The sequence below is a fragment of the Zophobas morio genome, unplaced genomic scaffold (genome assembly GCF_036711695.1).
Source record: "Zophobas morio isolate AGI-343-1 ecotype UQ-CSIRO unplaced genomic scaffold, CSIRO_AGI_Zmor_V1 ptg000041l, whole genome shotgun sequence".
Taxonomy (NCBI): Eukaryota; Metazoa; Arthropoda; class Insecta; order Coleoptera; family Tenebrionidae; genus Zophobas; species Zophobas morio.
Window position 1 is genome coordinate 3,727,843 of NW_026972146.1, and position 24,815 is coordinate 3,752,657.

General features: G+C 38.0%; 1 protein-coding gene across 6 annotated transcripts in view; it reads right to left on the bottom strand.

The window, feature by feature from the left end:
* The window catches only part of LOC135140999 (potassium voltage-gated channel subfamily KQT member 1-like), a 96,580-nt gene extending 73,444 nt beyond the window's left edge, over positions 1–23,136 (bottom strand). For 3 of the 6 annotated variants that reach the window (XM_064071776.1, XM_064071777.1, XM_064071774.1), the window contains exon 1: positions 7,196–7,367. Coding sequence is in view for 2 of the 6 variants with exons in the window: in XM_064071778.1 (XP_063927848.1) it covers positions 10,029–10,224; positions 10,380–10,490; positions 10,548–10,623 (383 nt within the window). In the remaining 4 variants the exon portion in view is untranslated. Of the gene's footprint in view, positions 1–7,195; positions 7,368–10,028; positions 10,225–10,379; positions 10,491–10,547; positions 10,645–21,339; positions 21,450–23,003 lie in introns of those variants that run through there. The other 3 variants (XM_064071778.1, XM_064071779.1, XM_064071775.1) reach the window with 3 other exon arrangements.
* Between the last annotated feature and the right edge of the window lie 1,679 nt (positions 23,137–24,815).

Genomic DNA, 24,815 nt, shown 5'->3' on the forward strand with positions numbered 1-24,815 from the left:
TGTATTCTATTTTGTATGAATTTTTAAATGTTTTTAGTGATAATTTTTGTGGTTGTTTTCGATACACTATATGATATTAACAGTGAGAAAAAAAAATGAAAAATTAAAATAATCGAGAAATCTAATAATCGAAAAATCGAAATATTGAAAAATCGAAATATCGAAAAACCGAGAAATCGAAAAATCAAAAGATCAAAAAATCGTGGAGTCGAAAAGTCAAACAATTGAGAAACCGAAATAGGCCAAAATCGAAAAATCGAAAAGTTAAAAATTGAACAATTTATAAATTGAGAAATTGACAATCAAAATATCGAAAAGTCCAAATCTCGATAAATCGAGAAATCAAAAAACTTAAAAATTTGAAAAATTGAGAGATTGAAAGATCAAAAGAACGAGAAATCGAAAAGTGATGAAGTCGAAAAATCGAAAAATAGAGAAATCGACAAACAAAAAGTTAAAAGTTGAAAAATTGGAAAAGCGGAAAAATCAAAAAACGAAGAAATGGAAAACTGGAACAACTGAAGAATCAAATCTCGATAAATCGGGAATGAAAAATTAACAAATCGAAAAATTGAAAAACAGAACATCTGAAACCAGGAAGTCGAAAAATTGAAAGATTAAGAAATATTAAAAAATTAAAATATCAAAAGAATGAAAAATCTAAAATTTAAAAATCCAAAAATTGAAAAATCGAAAAAGTAAAAAAAAAACGAAAAATCCAGAAGTCAAAAATAGAAAAGCCGAAGAATTGAAATATTGAAAAATCCAAAAAGACGAAAAATCAAAAATTAAAGAACTGAAGAACTGGAAAATTGAAACACTCGAAGGTCAAGAAATGGAAAAATCAAAACATCGTTTAACTGAAAAATCAAAAAATTGAGAGTTTATGAAAGTCAAATTTGAAAAATTAAAAATCGAAAATTTGACAAAATGACAGTTGAAAAACACAAAGTCCAAAACGAGGAAGTCGAAAAATCAAAAGATTAAGAAATCGAAACCTTTGAAAAATCGAAAAATCGAAGAACTGAAAATCGAAAAATGAAACATCAGAAAATCGAAAAAATGTAAAATTCAAAAATCTAAAATCTAAAAACCGAATAACGAAAAATCGAAACTCCCAAATTTAAAAAATCGGATAACTGAAAAATCGAAACATCGAAAAACTGGAATATCGAAAAACCGAAGAATCAAAAGATCAAGAAATCGTGGAGTCGAAAAGTCGAACAATTGAGAAACCGAAATAGGTCAAAATCGAAAAATCTAAAAGCTAAAAATTGAACGATTTATAAATTGAGAAATTGACAATCAAAATATCGAAAAATCCGAATCTCGATAAATCGAGAAATCAAAAAACTTAAAAATTCGAAACTTGGAAAATTGAGAGATTGAACGATCAAAAGAACGAGAAATCGAAAAATGATGAAGTCGAAACATCGAAAAATAGAGAAGTCGACAAACAAAAAGTTAAAAGTTGAAAAATTGGAAAAGCAGAAAATCAAAAAACGACAAAATGGAAAACTGGAAAAACTAAGAAACCGAAATAGGCCAAAATAAAAAATTGAAAAACTGAACAATTGAAAACCTGAACAATCAAATCTTGATAAATCGGGAATGAAAAATTAACAAATCGAAAAATTGAAAAACAGAACATCTAAAACCAGGAAGTCGAAAAATCGAAAGATTAAGAAATATTAAAAAATTAAAATATCAGAAGATTAAAAAATCTAAAATTTAAAAATCCAAAAATTGAAAAATCGAAAAAGTAAAAAGGTAGACACATCGAAATATCAGAAGTCAAAAATAGAAAAGCTGAAGAATTGAAATATTGAAAAATCCTAAAACTGAAATATCTAAAAACTGAAAAATTGAAAAATCAAAAAGTGAAGTCGAAAAATAGAAACCTTAAAAAATCGAAAAACTGAAAAATCAAAAACATTAAAAATCAAAAATTAAAGAACTGAAGAACAGGAAAATTGAAACTCTCGAAGGTCAAAAAATGGGAAAATCAAAACATCGTTTAATCAAAATAATCAAAAAATTGAGAGTTTATGTAAGTCAAATCTGAAAAATTAAAAAATGGAAAATTTGACAAAATGACAATTGAAAAACAAAAAATCTAAAACCGGGAAGTCGAAAATCAAAAATTGTAAAATTTTAAAAATTAAAAAATCTAAAATTTAAAAATCGACAAATCGAAAAATCCAGGAGTCAAAAATCGAAAAGTCGAAGAATCGAAATATTGAAAAATCCCAAAACTGAGATATCGAAAAACTGAAAAATGAAGGAAAAACTGACAATCTAATAACCTGAAAAATCCGAAAACTGAAATATCCAAAAACTGAGAACCTAAAATGTCGAAAAATTCAGCAATCGAAAAATCCAAAAAGTGAAGTCGACAAATCGAAACCATAAAAAAACTAAAAAATGAAAAATCGAAAAATGAATGAATTGAAGAACAGGAATCCCTCGAAAAATCAAGAAATGGTAAAATCAAAACATTGATTAATTGGAAAATCGAAAAATTGAAAATACTACAATTGAAAAACAGAAAATCTAAAACCGGGAAGTCGAAAAACCGATAGATTAAGAAATCAAAACAATTGAAAAATTAAAATACTAAAAAATTGAGAAATTTAAAATTTAAAAATCGGAAAAGCAAAAAGTCAACACATCGAAAAATCCAGAAGTCAAAAATGGAAAAGTCGAAGAACAGAAATATTGAAAAATCCCAAAACTGAAATATCGCAAAACTGAGAACCTAAAGAACCGAAAAATTGAGAAATCGAAAAATCCAAAAAGTGAAGTCGAAATATCGAAACCTTAAAAAAATTGAAAAATTGAAAAATCAAAAACCTGCAAAATCGTAAGATCGAAAAATTGAATAATAAGTAAACTAAAAAAAATCCCAAAACTGAAATGTTCAAAAACTGAGAAATAAAAAAATTGAAAAATTGAGAAATCGAAAAATCAAAAAAGTGAAGTTGAAAAATCGAAACCCGAAAAAATAGAAAAACTGCAAAACCAAAAAACCTGAAAAATCAATTAATTGAAAAATCGCCAAATAAAGAGTTCATAAAAGTCAAAGAATTGAAAAACTGAAAAATCGAGGAACCGAGAAGTCGAGAAATCAAAAAGTAGAAAAACCAAAAATCTATTCATTGAGAAACGAAAAAACGGAAATTTAACAACGTCAAAAATTGAAACACAAAAAAACAAAAAAAAAGAAGAAACGAAAATTTGAAGAATCGAAAAATTGGAAAATCCCAACACTGAAATATCTAAAAATTGAAGAAAAATTGAGAATTTGAAAAATTGAAGAATTGAAATGAAAAATCGAGACATCGAAAAATTGAGCAACCGAAAAATCCAAAAACTGAAGTCGAAAAATCGAAACCTTAAAAAAACAAAAAATTAAAAATGGAAAAATTAAATAATTGAAGAACAGGAATATCGAAACCCTCGAAAGTCAAGAAATGGGAAAATCAAAATATCGATTAATTGAAAAATCGAAAAATTGACAGTTTAAATGTCAAATTTGAAAAATTGAAAAATCGAAAATTTGAAAAAACGACAACTGAAAAACAGAAAATCCAAAACCGGGAAGTCGAAAAATCGATAGATTAAGAAATCGAAACATTTGAAAAATTGAAATATGGAAGAGCTGAAATGAAACATCGAGAAATCGAAAAATCGAAAATTTTAAATATTGAAAAATTAAAATACAAAATAATTGAGAAATCTAAAATTTAAAAATCAAAAAAGTAAAAAGTCGAAGAACAGAAATATTGAAAAATCCCAAAACTGAAATATCGAAAAACTGAAAAATGAAAGAAAAAATTAATTAATCCAGAAATAACAGAGAAAAATCGAAAATTTATGCTGGACAAAAATTGAAAAATTGAAGAATCGAAAAACTGAAACATCGGAAAATTGAGAAATCGAAAATGACAAATTAGAGAAATCAAAAATTAAAAAATGTCAAATGAAAGATCGATAAAGTGAGAAATCGAAAAATTGAAAAGTCGAAAAATCGAAAATTTAAAAAATCAAAAAACTGAAAAATCAAAAACCTGAATCATTGAAGAATTGAAAAACTGAAAAATCGAGAAACCAAGAAGTCGGGAAACCAAAAAGTCGAAAAACCAAAAAATCGATTCACTGAGCAACGAAAAAATGAAAATTTAGGAACGTCAAAAATTGAAAAATCGGAAAACTGAAAAATTGTAAAACTCAAACATTGGAAAATTGAGAAATCGAAAAATGAAAAGACATAGAAATCGAAAATTTGGAGAATCGAAAAACTGTTGACTGAAAAAATGAAAACGAAAAATTCAAGAGTAAAAAACTGAAAAACCTCAATTCTGGACATATCGAAAAATTGAGATGCCGAAACTTGAAAAATCGAAAATTTGAAAATTGCAAAACTCGAAAAGTCAAAAACCTGCAGAATCGAAAAATCGAAAATTTAAAAATCAAAAATCAAAAACCTTAAAAACTGAAAAATTGAGAAATTGAGAAGCTGAGAAATCGAAAAGTGGAAAAACTGAAAAACTGCACTGTAATACTAAAAATACGTATTGTATTCCCAAAATTTTCGGGAAAAATGGAGTGAACCGTTCCTGATTTAATCAATAAAATAAATTGACTCATACCTTAATTTCTTTGAGCCCCCTGTATAAGCAAATCTAAAATTATGAATGCAATGATAAATCACAAGCAAAAACTCATCGTAAGTTTTGCACATTTCGGGTAGATTTAGGAATTTAACTCGTTACTATGGAAATTTGCAATTTAATACCTTTAAATTTCACAAGTTTTCATAAGATTAATAGGGGGAAAATCAGTTTTATCTTATCAGTACTAGCCCCACCCACCCACCCTCTCTTTTCTTAGAGGATGTCATCTGCCAAAATCAGTCTTATCTTACCAAGTACTGGCCCCACCCACCCACCCTCTCTTTTCTTAGAGGATCTGTGATTTGCCAAAATCAGTTTTATCTTACTAAGTACTAGCCACACCCACCCGCCCCTTTTTTCTCAGAGGATGTCATTTACCAAAACAATACATGTTATAAGTACTAGCCTCGCCCTTTATTTCCTCAGAGGGTAGTACTTGCCAGTACTTGCTAAGATAAGTCTTTTTTGGCAAATAACATATCCTCTGAGAAAACAGGGGCGGGTGGGCGGGGCTAGTGCTTGCTCAGATAAGACTGATTTTGGCAAATCACATATCCCGTGAGAAAATAGAGGGCGGGTGGGCGGGGCTAGCACTCGTTAAGATAAGACTAATTTTGGCAAATGCCTTCTGAGTAAATAGAGAGGAGGTAAAAAAAGTTATATAGAAATAATTCTATTCAGTTTTAAATTTTTTTTGTTTAAATTCTGAATGTCTAGGGTGAAAACTCGACACGAATTCACACACCACAAGTACAACAGTATCTTATTTATCTTAGCAAGTACTAGCCCTCCCACCCACCCTTTACTTTCTTAGAGGGTATGTCTTTTTCCAAAATCAGTCTAATCTCATCAAGTACTGGCCCCACCCACCCACCCTCTGTTTTTTTAGAAGATATGTGATTTGCCAAAATCAGTCTTATCTGAGCAAGTACTAACTACTACAAATTTGTTTGGGCGATATCGTATTCTTGTTTGGGAACTTTCCTTGAAATGTTGACTTTTTTGAAAGGCTACATTTGGAAAAACAGGGTAAATTTCTTAAAAATTGTGTTCTCAAAAGCTTTAAAATTCAAGTGTTTTTAAAAGGTGGTTTTTGGTCGAAATCGGATTCATATGTGCTGAAATGACCCAACAGAAAAAACGGGGGAAAAAGACGAATTTTAGGTGTTTTTAAATGGTAACTTTTCTTGGCCGAAACCTTATTTACGTTTGATAAAAAAAGGTGACTTCGAAAAACCGGTCGAATTCTTTAAAAAATTTTAACTTTTTAAAAGTTGCCTTCACTAGTAGTACAATATCTTATTTTATCAAATTAAAAAAACTTTTAATTATAAACTTTGGAGATGACGTCATCAAATTGTTGGTAGGCATAATTAGCCAAATTTTGGTTAGTATTTAACCATCTACATGATATTTCTAACATGTGTGCAAAATTTGACAACAAAACGTGCTCTTGTATTGAAATCCTTACAGCCCTACTCTTTGAGTGACGTCACTGTGCGAACAGTGACGTCACAATTTTCATTTTGAGCCGCACGAGTATCATACCTTGAGAATTATTGTATCGTGACATGAGAATGTGATAATAATAGGAAGCGCCACGATTGATTGTTTTCGTATTTTTTTCTCTTAATCGAACTGCCACCGCTAATTTACGATGTTTCAATTTTGCCGCTCACCTTTTACGTGATCTTTTACTACAGGCAAGCTACGCTATTGGCTACCACGTAATGTCAACAACTTGATTATAATTTTCTTTGGACGAAGCGGCAAATTAAAAAAAAAATAAACTTGGAAAAATAAGAATTTCGAATCTTCGGAAATTGTTAAAAAAAAAGTGTGTATAGTTTTAAAAGTGGCCGTTGAACTTTTTTGACTTGCATGAGGTCTAATTCCACTGCAGTAGTGACTTATTTGCCGCTATGCAGACAAATTCTTTCACGCGATTGCAGTCATTATAAGTCTACCAGCAACTATAGACCTAATTAAAATACATTCTAGAGCTAATAAGTGTAAAGATTGCTTCAATCTACGCGCCAATTCGTTGTGATAAATAAAATTACATTTGACAGTTGGTTTAATAAGTACCACCCTACAATGTTTTTAATGCAATTCCAGTCAAGGTTATAACAAACAAAATAAGTTCCTACAATATTGATTAAAATATCTGATGAATATTTAATAAAAACGTGAGTTTCTCCGTCTGTTCCCGTAACAAAGAACCGGTGTCAGATTTAGCCGCCCCCAAACAAAACCGCTTGCACGTGACTCTTAATTAACCGCCACCCGACCGTCCCCATTGTCATAACTTAAACCCAATGATCTCCAGCCTCCCGCATCACGTGTCATCCTAAGACACCTTATTGACACCTAACCTCAACAGCCCGTCATCTCCGCCACCCCAAAAACAATACATCTCCGATTTCAATAAAAAGCCCCTTCTTGACAGTTATTAAAACTCCCTCCCGTTTCCCGCGTCCCATCACGTCACATCACATCACACACCGTCCCACCAATACCTGTGTGATCATCGCCCGTAGGCGCTGTCCCGGCGCCTCCGCCAATCTTAGGGCGGCGCGGGGGGCCGTCGGGCCCCCGATTTATCGACGAAACAAGCGATGGTCGCCCGTGCGAAGGTACTCATACACACTCACGCATCAAAACGGCGGCGGCGGCGAGGAGCGGCGCGGCGGCCACTAGCGCGTCTGGAAACCAACTGTTGGTTCGGCTCGCGCAGGGGACGACGCCGCCGACGGCGTTCACAACACGACGACGCTCTCCATCACATCGATCTAAGCCAAAGCGGAATCAAATCAGGTAGGTCGACTTTAAACGGTAGGACGGGAGGGGGTAATGGGCTACTTGCGGTTATTAGTGTCAACATTATTATTATTGGATGGGGGCAGGGGGAAATTTTTAAGCGCGAGAGGGCGCTGGTTTATAGTGCAACAAAGTAGTGTCAGAGCGAGCGGTAGAGGGCGCAGAAATTATATACCGTCTAGGATGGAGTAGGCCATGTAAATCTAGTAATTTGGTTGGCAACCAATTTCGTACATGTAAAGATCCTACGAATCATCACAGAACATAAAATATGCAACAGTGTGTTAAAAAATTCATAATAAACACTAAAGGGGTGTTTGTTTTCGTAACTTGACGTTCACCCTTTGTGTGATTTGAACCCTCTTCATTATCTTAGTGGTCAATTTCCTTAATCGGGGTGTATTCTTTTTATAATACACGTTTAAAATTTAATAGGTGTAATGTTGGTTGCCTACAAGCTAAAATTGTTTTGTTTGAATATAATTACCATAAAAAGTTGTGGCTTCGTACGACACGAAATAACGACACAGAATAACGAAAATATTATTTATGTATGCAAACACGGGTGTTTTTTTGTTAATCTATTTTTTATATCGAGCTCTTATTGTTTTCGTTGTAGGTGCTTTAGAAATATTTTCTCGTTTTGAAACAAGTCTAAAGGTCACTTTCTTTCCATTCCCTAGCGACTTTTTGAGTTTCGTTGGTGTAATTGGGGTTTAGTGAGAAAACTGAATGATCTAGGTTAGACTGAATATAATATTTGACGTTTCAGTCCAACATGGCTTGATTACTTATTAAACAATGTTTAAAAATAAACTGAATGCGCAACAATAACGTGAAATTGCCGCTTTAATAATTTCGGAGTTTTTTATCAGTCTGACAGTTTTAAAATCTAAAGTTATTAGACGGAACTTCCCTTGTCTTTGACGTAAAATCTCGAAAAAAATTCGGTGTTGTACAAGAGACAGTCACGCACTCCTCCAATTTTCCACTCTGCTACAATATAAAATGATAACAATAATAATTCGATTACAGCCCCGATATTGCACACGCAAGCATACCCTGGAAGATATTTCATTCGGCATTATCTCTTTATCCTTCCGGTCTAATAATTTCTAAACACGGAGGGATCCGCCAACAAACGGGATTGCAGCGCTTGAATATTTGACATTTGAGGGAAGTTTTACAAGTGCGGTAGCTTGTTACGAAACTTTTAGGACTGCATAATGATATTTTCGGTGGCGGCGCCTGAAGGGCTTTGGAATAAAACATGATGATCAAGTAGCCGGCGCATCACCCGAACGGCTTGCTAAACGGCCGCCGGGTGGCGCCAGCGTGCTTAATTAATGAGTCGCAGTCACCAGATGGCGCTTTTTAAATCCAATTTGAGTTTGATCACCTATCGAGTTCAAGGGTTGGACTCGAGTCGGCGCTGGCGACCGCTACGAAATCGAACTTGGCACAATTACCGCCGCCTCCAGTATTATGTTTCCCCCTTAAGCACTAATATATCATATATCATTCCAAGCTTCCATTAAATATCCGCTGGGAATAAAGTTCAAAGGTCATTTCTTCCCTTTTATTACTAGCTCTCAAAACTCAGCAGAACCGATAAACTTGTAGTGGCGATGTAATTTTATTGCCCCATTTACAGTGGACAGATGGCGCTAAAACCATTAATCTCGACTTTTACGCCCCCCATCGTACATCTCAACTTTATTCGAAGAATGTGCGCGAAAATGTCGTAAAGTGTTTTCCATTAGTTCGATAAGAATTCCCTGTTTACACGCGGATCCATAATCACGAATACGATATTGAACGATTGCAGGGTTGGATAAACACAGCTTGTATGGAAAAATAACAGGAAAAATAACAACAGCACGTGGTGCGGGAATATTAGTTTTGTCGAAAAAACGATGTTATCTTTGGGGAAAGGTCGCGCATTCAACCCTCCTGACCGAAAGAAATTTCTGATTAATTTTTGATAGGGACGAACGGCGAAGGTAAATTTGGACAGGGCTCCGACGTTATTGTTGAGCAAACGGGTATTAAATTTTATTTTCTGGATTATATTTAGTAGTCACACAATGACGCTGACGTCACGCTTTCGCAATTTGAAAAAGAGCGCGAAACACTCATTTCGTAATCGCAAAAGTGCTGCGCCATGAAAGCGCTATTTCCTTTTAAGAGGCAATATTTCTTTCATTAAAATAGCAAGTGCGAGAGGCGGCGATAAAAACCCTCGGTTTTTTGTTTCCCATCTCGAAGATTTTTAATTGAGTGCGCTGCGAAAACACTCGACGGTTCTCCTCGAGCCCGACTTTAATTGGGCTAATTCGCGATCACCTTACGCTCCCGGGGGGCGATATTTCAAGACCGGCGGCATAAAATTTTCACTGTCGCTATCTATTTCCGAAAACATCGGTCTGGGGACTTGACGCAATTCCGACTATTCATGCGATCATCAATAGTTGATTTGACAACGCGGCGAATCCTCGGGGGCGCGGGAAATAGCGCTAAAAATACACTTACACGACGATGTGATAGACGAAGCATTTCCAGTTGTCGGGACGCTCCAGGAAATTGTAGACTTGCCCCTGGAATGTGGCCCTGCCGGCGATCTTCCGGTGCTGGCGGGAGGCGTAGCGGGCGGCTTCGCCCCATTTCGGCGGGCTCTCGATGAGCAAGGAGGCGGCGTTGAGGCCTTGGCAGCAGGTGGTGCTGGGGGCTGCAAAACCACCCGAAGATGTACGCTGTATCGAAACGTCTAGCGCCAAGGACTAGACCCTTCGTGAATTTTATTAAAAACGCTCGCAACATGCTTCGATCGGCTTGGCCCTTGCAAAGGTCGTGTTTTAAGCGAGCATTTGGGGCGCAACTGACCTGTGTCCAGGGGCGTTTCGAGTAGCTGCTGAGAGCTGCGGTCGGATAAGGGGCTCGGTTGCGGCGTCCCACCCACTTCGACAATGGTAACGGAAAGCTGCGACCGTCCACCTTGAAAACGAGTTCCACAAAACTCATTCATCTCGACCACTCTCGACTCACAATTACCTGTATTGAGGAGTTTCTGTTGTTCATCCAGGGCCATATCTAGAGATTCCGGAAACGAGACTCCCAGATGTGGCATATTTCGCTGGATGAGCCGCACCTGGAAACGATTATTATTTATGCTGGGGTGATCGATCGGAGGCGGAACCGGCCTTAATAACGATCACACAAGGCCGACACTTTTTCCCGACAATGGGACAAGTGGAGAACGATCAATGCCATTGTTGGGTCTAATTTGACTGGCAGACAATGGGAAAAAGGGGAGATCTAATCAAGGGTTGTGCATGCAACAGGCTTCGATTAAGCTCTCGATGGCACGGGATAATTAATCGGGAAGCGACACCAGATTTTCGTGCAAAATTCCAAAGCGCTGACACAGTTTTCCGAGACGTGGGGTCTGCGGGATGCATAAATGGCGCAGCAAGTGGGATTCGGTTCTACATAAAAATGATACAATCTTTATTACAATGTATTGTGACCTACTAGAACTCTAATTACGTTTTATCGACTGAACTAACGAAAACGTAACAAGCACGACTGGCGCAACAGATAGAATTGGGCTTTTCGCTAGAATTAACCCACCGCTCGGTTTTTTTCAACCACAATTCTCATAACTCTTCTCGGCGGTCCCAACTGTCTCTTTTTGACAATGTAAAACCTTCTCGGGGGTTCCAAGTGTCTTTTTTTATTGTGAAACCTTCTCGGGGGTCCCAACTGTCTTTTCTAAAAATGTAGAACCTTCTCGGTAGCCCCAAATGTTTTTTTTTTAAGAATGTGAAACCTTCTCGGGGATCCTAATCGTCTTGTTTTAACAATGGGAAATTTTCTCGGGGAGTCCCAAATCTCTTTTTTAATGTGAAACCTTCTCGGCGGTCCCAACTGTCTCTTTTTGACAATGTAAAACCTTCTTGGGGGTCCCAAGTGTCTTTTTTTTAATGTGAAACCTTCTCGGGGGTCCCAACTGTCTTTTTTTGAAAATGTAAAACCTTCTCGGGGGCGCCAAATGTTTTTTTTTTTAACAATGGGAAACCTTCTCGGTAATCCCAACTGTCTTTTTTAAAAATGTATAACCTTCTCGGTAGCCCCAAATGTTTTTTTTAAGAATGTGAAACCTTCTCGGGGATCCTAATCGTCTTGTTTTAACAATGGGAAATCTTCTCGGGGGGTCCCAAATGTCTTTTTTAATGTGAAACCTTCTCGGCGGTCCCAACTGTCTCTTTTTGACAATGTAAAACCTTCTCGGGGGTCCCAAGTGTCTTTTTTTTATTGTGAAACCTTCTCGGGGGTCCCAACTGTCTTTTTTTGAAAATGTAAAACCTTCTCGGGGGCGCCAAATGTTTTTTTTTAACAATGGAAAACCTTCTCGGTGGTCCCAACTGTCTATTTTAAAAATGTAGAACCTTCTCGGTAGCCCCAAATGTTTTTTTTTAAGAATGTGAAACCTTCTCGGGGATCCTAATCGTCTTGTTTTAACAATGGGAAATCTTCTCGGGGGGTCCCAAATGTCTTTTTTAATGTGAAACCTTCTCGGCGGTCCCAACTGTCCCTTTTTGACAATGTAAAACCTTCTCGGGGGTCCCAACTGTCTTTTTTTGAAAATGTAAAACCTTCTCGGGGGCGCCAAATGTTTTTTTTTTTTAACAATGGGAAACCTTCTCGGTAATCCCAACTGTCTTTTTTAAAAATGTAGAACCTTCTCGGTAGCCCCAAATGTTTTTTTTAAGAATGTGAAACCTTCTCGGGGATCCTAATCGTCTTGTTTTAACAATGGGAAATCTTCTCGGGGGGTCCCAAATCTCTTTTTTAATGTGAAACCTTCTCGGCGGTCCCAACTGTCTCTTTTTGACAATGTAAAACCTTCTCGGTGGTCCCAACTGTCTTTTTTAAAAATGTAGAACCTTCTCGGTAGCCCCAAATGTTTTTTTTTAAGAATGTGAAACCTTCTCGGGGATCCTAATCGTCTTGTTTTAACAATGGGAAATCTTCTCGGGGAGTCCCAAATCTCTTTTTTAATGTGAAACCTTCTCGGCGGTCCCAACTGTCTCTTTTTGACAATGTAAAACCTTCTCGGGGGTCCCAACTGTCTTTTTTTGAAAATGTAAAACCTTCTCGGGGGCGCCAAATGTTTTTTTTAACAATGGGAAATCTTCTCGGTGGTCCCAACTGTCTTTTTTAAAAATGTAGAAGCTTCTCGGTAGCCCCAAATGTTTTTTTTTAAGAATGTGAAACCTTCTCGGGGATCCTAATCGTCTTGTTTTAACAATGGGAAATCTTCTCGGGGGGTCCCAAATGTCTTTTTTAATGTGAAACCTTCTCGGCGGTCCCAACTGTCTCTTTTTGACAATGTAAAACCTTCTCGGGGGTCCCAAGTGTCTTTTTTTTATTGTGAAACCTTCTCGGTGGTCCCAACTGTCTTTTTTTAAAATGTAGAACCTTTTTTAAGAATGTGAAACCTTCTCGGGGATCCTAATCGTCTTGTTTTAACAATGGGAAATCTTCTCGGGGAGTCCCAAATGTCTTTTTTAATGTGAAACGTTCTCGGCGGTCCCAACTGTCTTTTTGACAATGTAAAACCTTCTCAGGGGTCCCAAGTGTCTTTCTTTAATGTGAAACCTTCTCGGGGGTCCCAACTGTCTTTTTTTGAAAATGTAAAACCTTCTCGGGGGCGCCAAATATTTTTTTTTAACAATGGGAAACCTTCTCGGTGGTCCCAACTGTCTTTTTTAAAAATGTAGAAGCTTCTCGGTAGCCCCAAATGTTTTTTTTTAAGAATGTGAAACCTTCTCGGGGATCCTAATCGTCTTGTTTTAACAATGGGAAATCTTCTCGGGGGGTCCCAAATGTCTTTTTTAATGTGAAACCTTCTCGGCGGTCCCAACTGTCTCTTTTTGACAATGTAAAACCTTCTCGGGGGTCCCAAGTGTCTTTTTTTTATTGTGAAACCTTCTCGGTGGTCCCAACTGTCTTTTTTTAAAATGTAGAACCTTTTTTAAGAATGTGAAACCTTCTCGGGGATCCTAATCGTCTTGTTTTAACAATGGGAAATCTTCTCGGGGAGTCCCAAATGTCTTTTTTAATGTGAAACGTTCTCGGCGGTCCCAACTGTCTTTTTGACAATGTAAAACCTTCTCAGGGGTCCCAAGTGTCTTTCTTTAATGTGAAACCTTCTCGGGGGTCCCAACTGTCTTTTTTTGAAAATGTAAAACCTTCTCGGGGGCGCCAAATATTTTTTTTTAACAATGGGAAACCTTCTCGGTGGTCCCAACTGTCTTTTTTAAAAATGTAGAAGCTTCTCGGTAGCCCCAAATGTTTTTTTTTAAGAATGTGAAACCTTCTCGGGGATCCTAATCGTCTTGTTTTAACAATGGGAAATCTTCTCGGGGGGTCCAAAATGTCTTTTTTAATGTGAAACCTTCTCGGCGGTCCCAACTGTCTCTTTTTGATAATGTAAAACCTTCTCGGAGGTCCCAAGTGTCTTTTTTTTATTGTGAAACCTTCTCGGGGGTCCCAACTTTCTTTTTTTGAAAATGTAAAACCTTCTCGGGGGCGCCAAATGTTTTTTTTAACAGTGGGAAACCTTCTCGGTGGTCCCAACTGTCTTTTTTAAAAATGTAGAACCTTCTCGGTAGCCCCAATGTTTTTTTTAAGAATGTGAAACCTTCTCGGGGATCCTAATCGTCTTGTTTTAACAATGGGAAACCTTCTCGGGGATCCCAACTGTCTTTTTTAAAAATGTAAAACCTTCTCGAAGCCTGTTGCATGCACAACCCTTGATTAAGCTCTCGATGGCACGGGATAATTAATCGGGAAGCTACACCAGATTTTCGTGCAAAATTCCAAAGCGCTGACACAGTTTTCCGAGACGTGGGGTCTGCGGGATGCATAAATGGCGCAGCAAGTGGGATTCGGTTCTACATAAAAATGATACAATCTTTATTACAATGTATTGTGACCTACTAGAACTCTAATTACGTTTTATCGACTGAACTAACGAAAACGTAACAAGCACGACTGGCGCAACAGATAGAATTGCCCTTTTCGCTAGAATTAACCCACCGCTCGCTTTTTTTCAACCACAATTCTCATAACTCTTGCCCGCAGTTCGATACCTACTCCTCAGAAATTATTCTGTGTAATTGGTTCTGTTTAGACACAGTTTTTCCAGAAACGTGTCAGCCAACGGGCGGTGCCTTTCACCGCACCTTTATACCATTCTTCATTAGTATGATTACAACCCCAGATACACGAATTCTTGCAAATTTATTATTTAGTCTTGTTTGCTACGAACACTTTATCGATTCAAGTAATAGCATCATCGTCTTATAGCTTGTCGCTTTAATTTACATCCATAGGTGTCGCGTAATTGGCGCAGTCGGTGGGATTGGATTTCCCGATTTTTTTTTCTTTCTCGAAAAGCCCCATCCGTCTTTTTAACTTTCGCTTTCTCTCAGCATCGCCCACTCAAATCCATTTCCACACACGCTTTCGGCGCAGCAGGTAGGATCTCCCCGCGAATTTCCCTTGTTTATTTCCCGGCGAAAAAGCGGCATAATTGCCTCGGTCTGGCCCGCCGCGATAGCAGCCCCATTGATTGTTCAATCACAAAGGCAGCCCCAGGACGTAACCGTTGCAAACACCTACTTTCTTCGGGTTTATCGACACCGTCAGCTGCTCGTTGCCACTTCCCTTACGTCAACTCAGCTTTCATGTCCAAATCTGACAGTTTATTAACGCTCTGCGCTTCCCTAATGCGAAATCGATGGGGGCGTCGATTTTACATTTCCTGCCGCCCCCGAGGAAAGAGCGCCGTAATTAATTGCTATTGCGGCGGGGAGATGGCGCCGTCGGACGTGACGTCAGCGCCAGAACACTGCTACCCGGACTATTTATATATGAAAAGATACCGAAGAATTTATTATTGGCAAAATAAGATATGAATTTAAAGGGTCGTTCGGTTATCATTGCAGAGTCGGCGGGAAGATTTACGAGGCCGAGGCGATGAATAAGCCGCGATCAAAGGCACTAAAATAACCCATAAAATCAAAAAACGCAAATCTCGCTGGGAATCAATGTGGCTAAAAAAGCGCCTCGACACGTCGTTGAATTATTAAAGCAAACAAGCAGGTCGATAAATCGACGGGTAATTGTTCGTCTTTGAGGAGGTTCTTTAGATTCGCAGGGTGGTCAACGCTTATCATCGATCTGGGCAACGACAATGGCTCTGTCGGTAATGCGATAATAAGCCCGCCCCAAAATACACAATGTAACGCTGACCTTTACGCTCCGGAATTTACGCCGCCCCGCCAAGAAATGGCCACACAAAAGATAATTGGGGTGTGCGGCCTCGGTATAAAATCGAATTTAAAACGCTGGGTCAGGGGGTTAGGTGTGGGTTTATTAATGAAGTGTCTGCTATACAATAACAAGTAATAACTCGTCGAAGCACAAAGAGGCTTTTGATGGGGTGATAGCACCCGGGGGAAAAAGCGTTTCTTGGAGGATTATGGTGGAGAATGGGTCCGAAGTAGTACGTCATACGTGCTAAATTGTTAAAATCAACATGGAAAACACCTCTATCGATTCGAGTTTTTTGGTTGTTTTTATTGGAGTGCTCTTGTCATTTCGATGCGCAGTTCTATTAATTTTCACGATTCTAAACAAAACGATGGAAATAACTGGAAAGGGGGGCGCTCTTTTATTTTATAGATTTGGCGAAATGACGCTCCTCTTTTTTGCCACTGCGGAGTGGTTTCTGCTTTACTGTGTTCTGCTTAATTAAAAGGCCGCAAGGCCGGTGATTTTCTGGTATTTACTTTGAGCAGAAGTCGCCGGGTTGTGTCACACCATACAAAGAGTTTAAGTTTACACTGGTTAATAATAATCGTTAGAAAATGTGTTCGAGTGTGGTACAAGTTTCGATTATCTAACAATAGGTGTCATTCTATAAAGAATTGATTAATACTTAATATTCGTAGGAAAGTGGTTACTTGACACGTATCTTTGTTAAAATGTTCGTTTTTATTGGAATGTATGGGAATATTTCGCCGTCTGTCTATTCGCTGCCAGTTTTGTTTTGTTTTTTTGACAGTTTCTCGATCTGTTTGTCTTGTTCCAGCTGTTTTCTTTGTGTTTTATATCTCCATTTCTGCTCAATCGTTTCAGATTGTTTTATTTCTCGAATTACATAAAAACAGATTTATATTAAACGGTGTATTATTGGTTGCCTATTCACAAAATAAAATTTTAAACCTAACTGAAAGGGCGATTTTTGGATCTCAGTGCAATAGATAGGTACATAATGAGGCTGACGTCACCATTTTCGCTGTTTTATCCAATCCGAGCTAATTAATTTCCGCGCCAAGTTCAAATTTCAATTATTCTTTAGTCGTGCAAGCTGTGGCTGTGGCACGCTCGAGAAAGGAACAGACACCACAGAAAAAATTAGTTTTACATTTTTAAAAAAGACAGTTGGGACCCCCGAGAAGGTTTCACATTAAAAAAAAACAGACTTGGGACCCCCCAGAAGGTTTCCCGTTGTTAAAACAAGACAGTTGGGACCCCCGAGAAGGTTTCACATTGTTAAAAAAAACATTTGGAGCCCCCGAGAAGATTTCCCATTGTTAAAACAAGACAATTAGGACCCCCGTACTTGCTCAGAAAAGACTGATTTTGGCAAGTCACACATCCTCTAAGAAAAGAGAGGGCGGGTGGGTGGGGCTAATACTTGTCAAGACGAGACTGATTTTGGCAAATGACATATGCTCTAAGAAAATAAGGGTGGGTGGGCGGGGCTAGTACTTGCTAGATAAGATTGATTTTGGCAGATGACTTGTTGTTCTAAGAAAATAAAAGCTGGGTGGGTACTTGCTAAAAATGAAAAAAATTAAAAATCAAAACATTTGAATGGAGAAATCGGAAAATTGTACAACTGTATAATCGGAAAATCAAAAATTGAAAAAAAACAAATCCTATAAAATCGAATTCGAAATTCCAGTTTTGATGTTTTTTAGTTTTTAGATTTTTCAACTTTTGAATATTTCATTTGATAATTTGTTTGACAATTTTGCAGTTTTTAATTCCAATTTTTTGATTTTTCAATTTTGCAATTTTTTGAGTTTCATTTTTTCAAGTTCTGGATTTAAAATTTTTCCTTTTCACGATTTGTCATTGTTTCGATTTTTTAACTAAAAGAACACATTTATTCGAACCAAAATTAAAAAAAAAAATCGTTAGCACTTGCTCAGATAAGACTGATTTTGGCAAATTACATATCCTCTGAAAAAAGAAAGGGTGGGTGGGCGGGGCCAGTACTTGCTAAGATAAGACTGATTTTGGCAAATCACATATCCTCTGAAAAAAGAGAGGGTGGGTGGGTGGGGCTAGTACTTGCTCAGATAAGACTGATTTTGGAAAATACCATGCCCTCTGGGGGTAAAGAAAGTTATATTTAAATAATTCTATTCAGTTTTAAATTTTTTCTAAAAATTCTGGATGTCTAGGGTGAAAATTCGACACCGATTCACACACCACAAGTACAACAGTATTCGAGGGTATGTCATTTGCAAAAATCAATCTTATCTTACTAGCCCCACCCACCCACCCTCTCTTTGTTTAGAGGATATGTGATTTGCCAAAATCAGTCTTATCTTACCAAGTACTGGCCCCACCCACCCACCCTCTCTCTTCTTAGAAGATATGTGATTTGCCAAATTCAATCTTATCTTACCAAGTACTGCCCCACCCACCCACCCGCACTCTGTTTTTTTAGAGGATGTGATTTGCCAAAATTAGTCTTATCTTAACAAGTAAGGATATGTGGTCAGAAGAAAAGAGTGATTTTGGCAAATCAGAAGAAGGGAAAATTTAACACTTTTAAAAAAGTCGTCTAAAAATTCAGAAAAAATTCAGGGACGTAGATCTCGACGTGCTGATTACAAAAATATAGTCTGTTGATGGTCGCGGAGCGACATTTTCGAAAAAATCGGTAAGAAATACCTAATTTATCGAAATTTAGAAAATTTCGATATTTCAACCGTCGATTCTGGAAAAACGGTTGCAGCTATCAAAGAATCGAGGCCGGAAGTGAGTTCTAGGGCTCGAAATCTACAAGAAAATGTACTCAGTAGGGTTTCGAAAATGTCAAAATTTGGCCGAAATTTGAAAAATTTGGAAAATTTAACACTTTTAAAAAAGTCGTCTAAAAATTCTGAAAAAATTCAGGGACGTAGATCTCGACGTGCTGATTCCAAAAATATAGTCTGTTGATGGTCGCGGAGCGACATTTTCGAAAAAATCGGTAAGAAATACCTAATTTATCGAAATTTCACAAATTTCGATATTTCAACCGTCGATTCTGGAAAAACTGTTGCAGCTATCAAAGAATCGAGGCCGGAAGTGAGTTGTAGGGCTCGAAATCTACAAGAAAATGTACTCAGTAGGGTTTCGAAAATGTCAAAATTTGGCCGAAATTTGAAAAATTTGGAAAATTTAACACTTTTAAAAAAGTCGTCTAAAAATTCTGAAAAAATTCAGGGACGTAGATCTCGACGTGCTGATTCCAAAAATATAGTCTGTTGATGGTCGCGGAGCGACATTTTCGAAAAAATCGGTAAGAAATACCTAATTTATCGAAATTTCAAAAATTTCGATATTTCAACCGTCGATTCTGGAAAATCTGTTGCAGCTATCAAAGAATCGAGGCCGGAAGTGAGTTGTAGGGCTCGAAATCTACACGAAAATGTACTCAGTAGGGTTTCGAAAATGTCAAAATTTGGCCGAAATTTGAAAAATTTGGAAAATTTAACACTTTTAAAAAAGTCGTCTAAAAATTCTGAAAAAATTCAGGGACGTAGATCTCGACGTGCTGATTCCAAAAATATAGCCTGTTGATGGTCGCGGAGCGACATTTTCGAAAAAATCGGTAAGAAATACCTAATTTATCGAAATTTCAAAAATTTCGATATTTCAACCGTCGATTCTGGAAAAACGGTTGCAGCTATCAAAGAATCGAGACCGGAAGTGACTTCTAGGGCTCGAAATCTACAAGAAAATGTACTCAGTTAGGTTCCGAAAATGTCAAAATTTGGCCGAAATTTGAAGAAGAGGGGACCATTGAAAAATTTAACACTTTTAAAAAAGTCGTCTAAAAATTCTGAAAAAATTCAGGGACGTAGATCTCGACGTGCTGATTCCAAAAATATAGCCTGTTGATGGTCGCGGAGCGACATTTTCGAAAAAATCGGTACGAAATGCTTAATTTATCGAATTTTCAAAAATTTCGATATTTCAACCGTCGATTCTGGAAAAACGGTTGCAGCTATCAAAGAATCGAGGCCGGAAGTGAGTAGTAGCGCTCGAAATCTACAAGAAAATGTACTCAGTTACCCATCCGCCCTCTCTTTTCTTAGAGAATATGTGATTTGCCAAAATCAGTCTTATCTTACCAAGTACTGGCCCCACCCACCCACCCTCTCTCTTCTTAGAAGATATGTGATTTGCCAAATTCAATCGTATCTTACCAAGTACTGGCCCCACCCACCCGCCCTCTTTTATTTTAGAGGATGTGATTTGCCAAAATCAGTTTTATCTTAACAAGTAAGGATATGTGGTCAGAAGATAAGAGTGATTTTGGCAAATCACATATCCCCTAAGAAAAGAGAGGGTGGGTGGGTGGGGCTAGTACTTGGTAAGATAAAATTGAATTTGGCAAATCATATGTCCTCTAAGAAAAGAGGGTGGGTGGGTGGGGCCTGTACTTGCTCAGATAAGACTAACTTTAGCAAATGCTATGCCCTCTGAGAAAATAGAGAGGGGATAAACAAAGTTATATTGAAATTATTCTATTTAGTTTGAAATTTTTTATAAAAATTCTGGATGTGTGGGGTGAAAATTCGACACGGATTCACGCACCACAAGACAAGAGTATCTTATTTTATACAATTAAAAGACATTTAATTATAAATTTCGGAGATGACGTAATCAAATTATTGGTAGGGATAATTAGCCAAATTTTGGTTAGTATTTAACCATCTATGTGATATTTCTAATATAGGTATGTGCAAAATTTCACAACAATTGGTCCAGTAGTTTCGGAGATTACGTGCCTAATAAAAATGGAAACAAACAGACAGACAGACAGATGGAAACGGGGGACCACTTTTTTCGTACTCTAGAGGTCATGACACGTCGAGAAAACATGAAAGTGGTAATTCGGCCGATAGACTCGATTACTATACTTCCTTAGCTTACGCTAGGGAAGTAAAATACCAAAATTTCTCTTTTATTTCAACCATGTATTAAGTCCAATTAAATCTTATTCTACAATTAATTTAGGTCCAATCCAAACGAGAAAACAAACTTTCAGTGGGTGTTTACTTAGTTAGTTTTGGTAAAAAGTAAAAACCTTTTCAGTTGCAAAATGTTATACAATTTTGATTTTTTCCCAAAAATCTGGATGTCTAGGGTGAAAACTCAACACGGATTCATAAACCAGAAGTACAGGACTATCTTATTTTATAAAATTTAAATAATATGTAGTGGTGTAAATTTTGGAGATGACGTTATCCGCACAGACGGTAGACAACAGGCAGCAGACGGAAACGGGAGACCTATTTTTTCGTGCTCTAGAGGTGTTGAACGGTATTGTGCAATATCTGGACTACTAGTTCTAGATAATGTCGAAATCGTCGTCAAGCAGGGTCAGAACGCTCTGGTAATAAATATTTGAGAATTGGAAGCATTCTGGATAGAGATTCTAGGACCATAGTAACACCAAAATTAATACAATTGTATTTACCCCTAGAAAAAATTGCTGACATCACTTTCGACCTAGTGAAACTTTTGTCCAAAAACACTGACGCTGCAACGCCTGCGGAAGTTCTGTGTAAATAACTATAAATATTTTTTTTATCAATGGACACTTGACTGTCAAATATTTTTGCACACAATCTCACACCTATCCATGATTTATGGTGATAGTTCTGCTGGGTTATCAGATATCTAAATTAATAACGAAATTATTGAACCGAGCTTATATTTACCCAACTTTACTAAATACGTGTCTATTTTTGGACCTTTCCCCGTCGATCGTCGCAATTTCAAAAAACACAGCTACATGTTACTGATAAGCGACGTCACTCTTGTGTGACGTAAATAGAAATCTATAAGTTATTTACGCACCACTGTTCTCGCAGACTTAACACCCGTGACGTCACTACCCATCATAACCTCCGCGCCGCCACTGCCTGACCCCATTCAGCTCCCGCCCGAAATAATTCATATCTAGAAGATTCCCCCTAATTAATTTGGCAAATGTACTCCAGTTTTCTTAACCGAAAAAATTTCATTACTCCACTGTCAAGCGGCGCGATTAAAATGAAAACAGCCCCCGGCTCGACTACGTCATTCTTGCCGCCTCCTCGCCCGGTTTCTTGTCCTACAACACAACAAAACATTTTTTGTTGTGTTGTAAGTGTGGGGGCGGGGAATTCGGTTAATACCCATCTTCATAAATCCGACCAACGGAGCCTTTAATTCCGGGCTCTTTGCTTAATTACTGAGTCACTTTGTGCGATGCGAAAACGTTAATTTTCTTAAGCGGCAACTGCGAGGTCGGACCTGATGCTGCCCATTTTTCACCTGGGCTTTGTGTGAATACTAATGGGTTCAAATAGCGTTTTTGATTAATTTGCTAGTTTATTCACTTTGAATAGATTCGGTGCCGAGTTTTTGGGTGGAGCGCCAATCCGGGTTAGTGTTATATATTCATGGGGTTTAATTTAGCATTAGTCGCGCGGGAGGGGCACGAGGCGATCGGATTAATGTTACTGATTTTGGGGTAGAGGTGAGAGCGGGCCGAAGCCAACACAAATTTGTATATATTACGAACGATAAATTGTACACCAGGTGGAGTGAGCGAAGCTCACGACCTTTCTCTACGTTAAACCTGGTTTACTATAGAAGGTGCTCGATGGAATTTTAGCGTGTAAAGTTAGTTCCATGCTTCGACTACACACTTGTTGACTACGCTACGGTTGTTAGGCTATTTCCAATACTTGTAACTAAATCCAGTACAAAAAGTCCCCCATGCTCCCGCCCCCGCCGTCCCCAAAACTACCAAACTACTCCACTATCTACCCTCTCATCTCCCGACAAAGCAACTCAATTTCCTCCATCCTCGACGAGCCGGCCCTGCCTCCAAGACATCCCGCTCGAAATTAATTACTCCCTCGAATCCGCACTAATTAACCGAATTTTTGCTCGGGCCGTATTTTCCCTTTGTTATTGTAAGGGTGGAAATCGTGAGTAGCAGAACCGTGAAATGAAAAAATAAAAAATGTAGACATATCCATAATTAAGCGGATTTATGCGGGTGCTCGATCACTACTCCTCCTGAGTGCAAGCGGGGGTAAAGCAGCAAAAAAAAAATTCGGAAGCGGTCTAATAAAATGTAAAAGTTACCACATCAGGAACAAGGAGGAGCCCCCCACATGGCGCACACGTCAGTCGCCGCACCAGAGCACGCTACGGATGCGCATCGTATGACCGTGGGGTTAGGTTAACTGTCTCTTTGCCAGGAGAGACGAGCGGATGGTGCGAAGGCTTGCGTGGAAATGCCGCCGCCGGCCGCCGGCACAGCGGGAAATTCGGGATAATCAATATTGTATTTCAAATAATAAGGAGGATGGATGGCGCGCGGGCCGCCGACGGGAGGGCTATCGATTGGAGGCGCTTGGGGGACACCGGGGGCCCCCACAATCCGCCGGCTTTGGCAAAGCGCAGAGCCGGCTTGGAAAGCGCGCGCATGCGCGGGATTGGCGCGCGAAAAACTAATTCACAACAACAATTCTTTAATAACAAATTATTGAACATTGTTTAACTTTTAAAGTCCCAGCAACTTTATAACAGCATACAACATCGCAAAACACCCCAAGACGTAATTGTTCACCTTCAACGTACTTTCCGAATTGCACAGGTTTGTGGAACATACTATACAATTATGGGGGTTTATTTTTCTACCTTGGGCACAATGCTCAACGAATTCATCGGAATGCCTCACCTTGGGGTTCATGCAGCCCTTATACAAACTGTCTGAAAGAAAGCTGCAAGACTTAATTCACAAAACCATCAAACTACTCACTATTAAATATGAGTTTGTAACAAGCATCCGCCACACCATAACACTGGATTTGAGCAGGGTTGTAGCAAGGAATACTTTTTTCGCCAGCGATCTGGTTATTTACTGAACACTGGTAACAGCGAACACAGTCATATAACGCTATTTGCCATCCGAAAATCGCTAAAATGAAGACAATTTTATCCGGTAAAAATGTCATTGCGATTAGCGAATTGACAAGCACGACTATTTTGATTATTAAGTGATTATTAAGGATCCCGGACAGTCAGCACAAGTGCACGAAAAATTAGTTAATTATTTAATGTAGAGGAGCCCTAGTCACAATTTTCCGGTCGCGTGGCCCTAATTTTTATTGAAATAGAGGAAAACAACGGTGATAATTTATTGATAGATTGTTTACGAAAAAATCACAAAATTAAGTCAAAAAATAGAAAATTGTGATGGTCGACAGGAGCATGAGTATGGTCTTCACATTTCCTTGCCGAGTTTTACCACTATTGCACAGACTGGTCGTACAAAGCTGACAATTCCGGGGGTTTAATAACTGCGTTTGGTTACAAAGCCACATGATAAGAAATGTGTCGGTGGCGTTTAACGATACACAACGCTTGGTCATCAAATCTGAAACCAACCACAATATTAACAACCGTGATACGAATTAGGTATTACTGGTTGCCTACTAAGCAGTGTCACCACCAATCGCAGCCGCTCATTTTAACCACGTGACACAACTGCCGCTGCCTATTGGTTGACAACTCGACCTAATTTTTAAATTTAAACACTAAACTAAACACGTACTTACTGTTGTAAATCAATGACACACAGTTGTCGTATACATTGGGACAATGCCACTGTGCAGGGTGGTTGCAATGAATTTGGTCGTCGTTTATATAGCGCGGCGTAAGAAACACACTACAGAAAAAACATTTCAAACCAACGCTGACCCCACAACTCAAAAAGAGGAATAAAATTACGCCAATTTAGACCGTGACATTTTCACTTGGCGCCCCCGAGAAGGTTTTACATTGTTAAAAAAAAAACATTTGGCGCCCCCGAGAAGGTTTTACATTTTCAAAAAAAGACACTTGGGACAACCGAGAAGGTTTCCCATTGTTAAAACAAGACAATTAGGACCC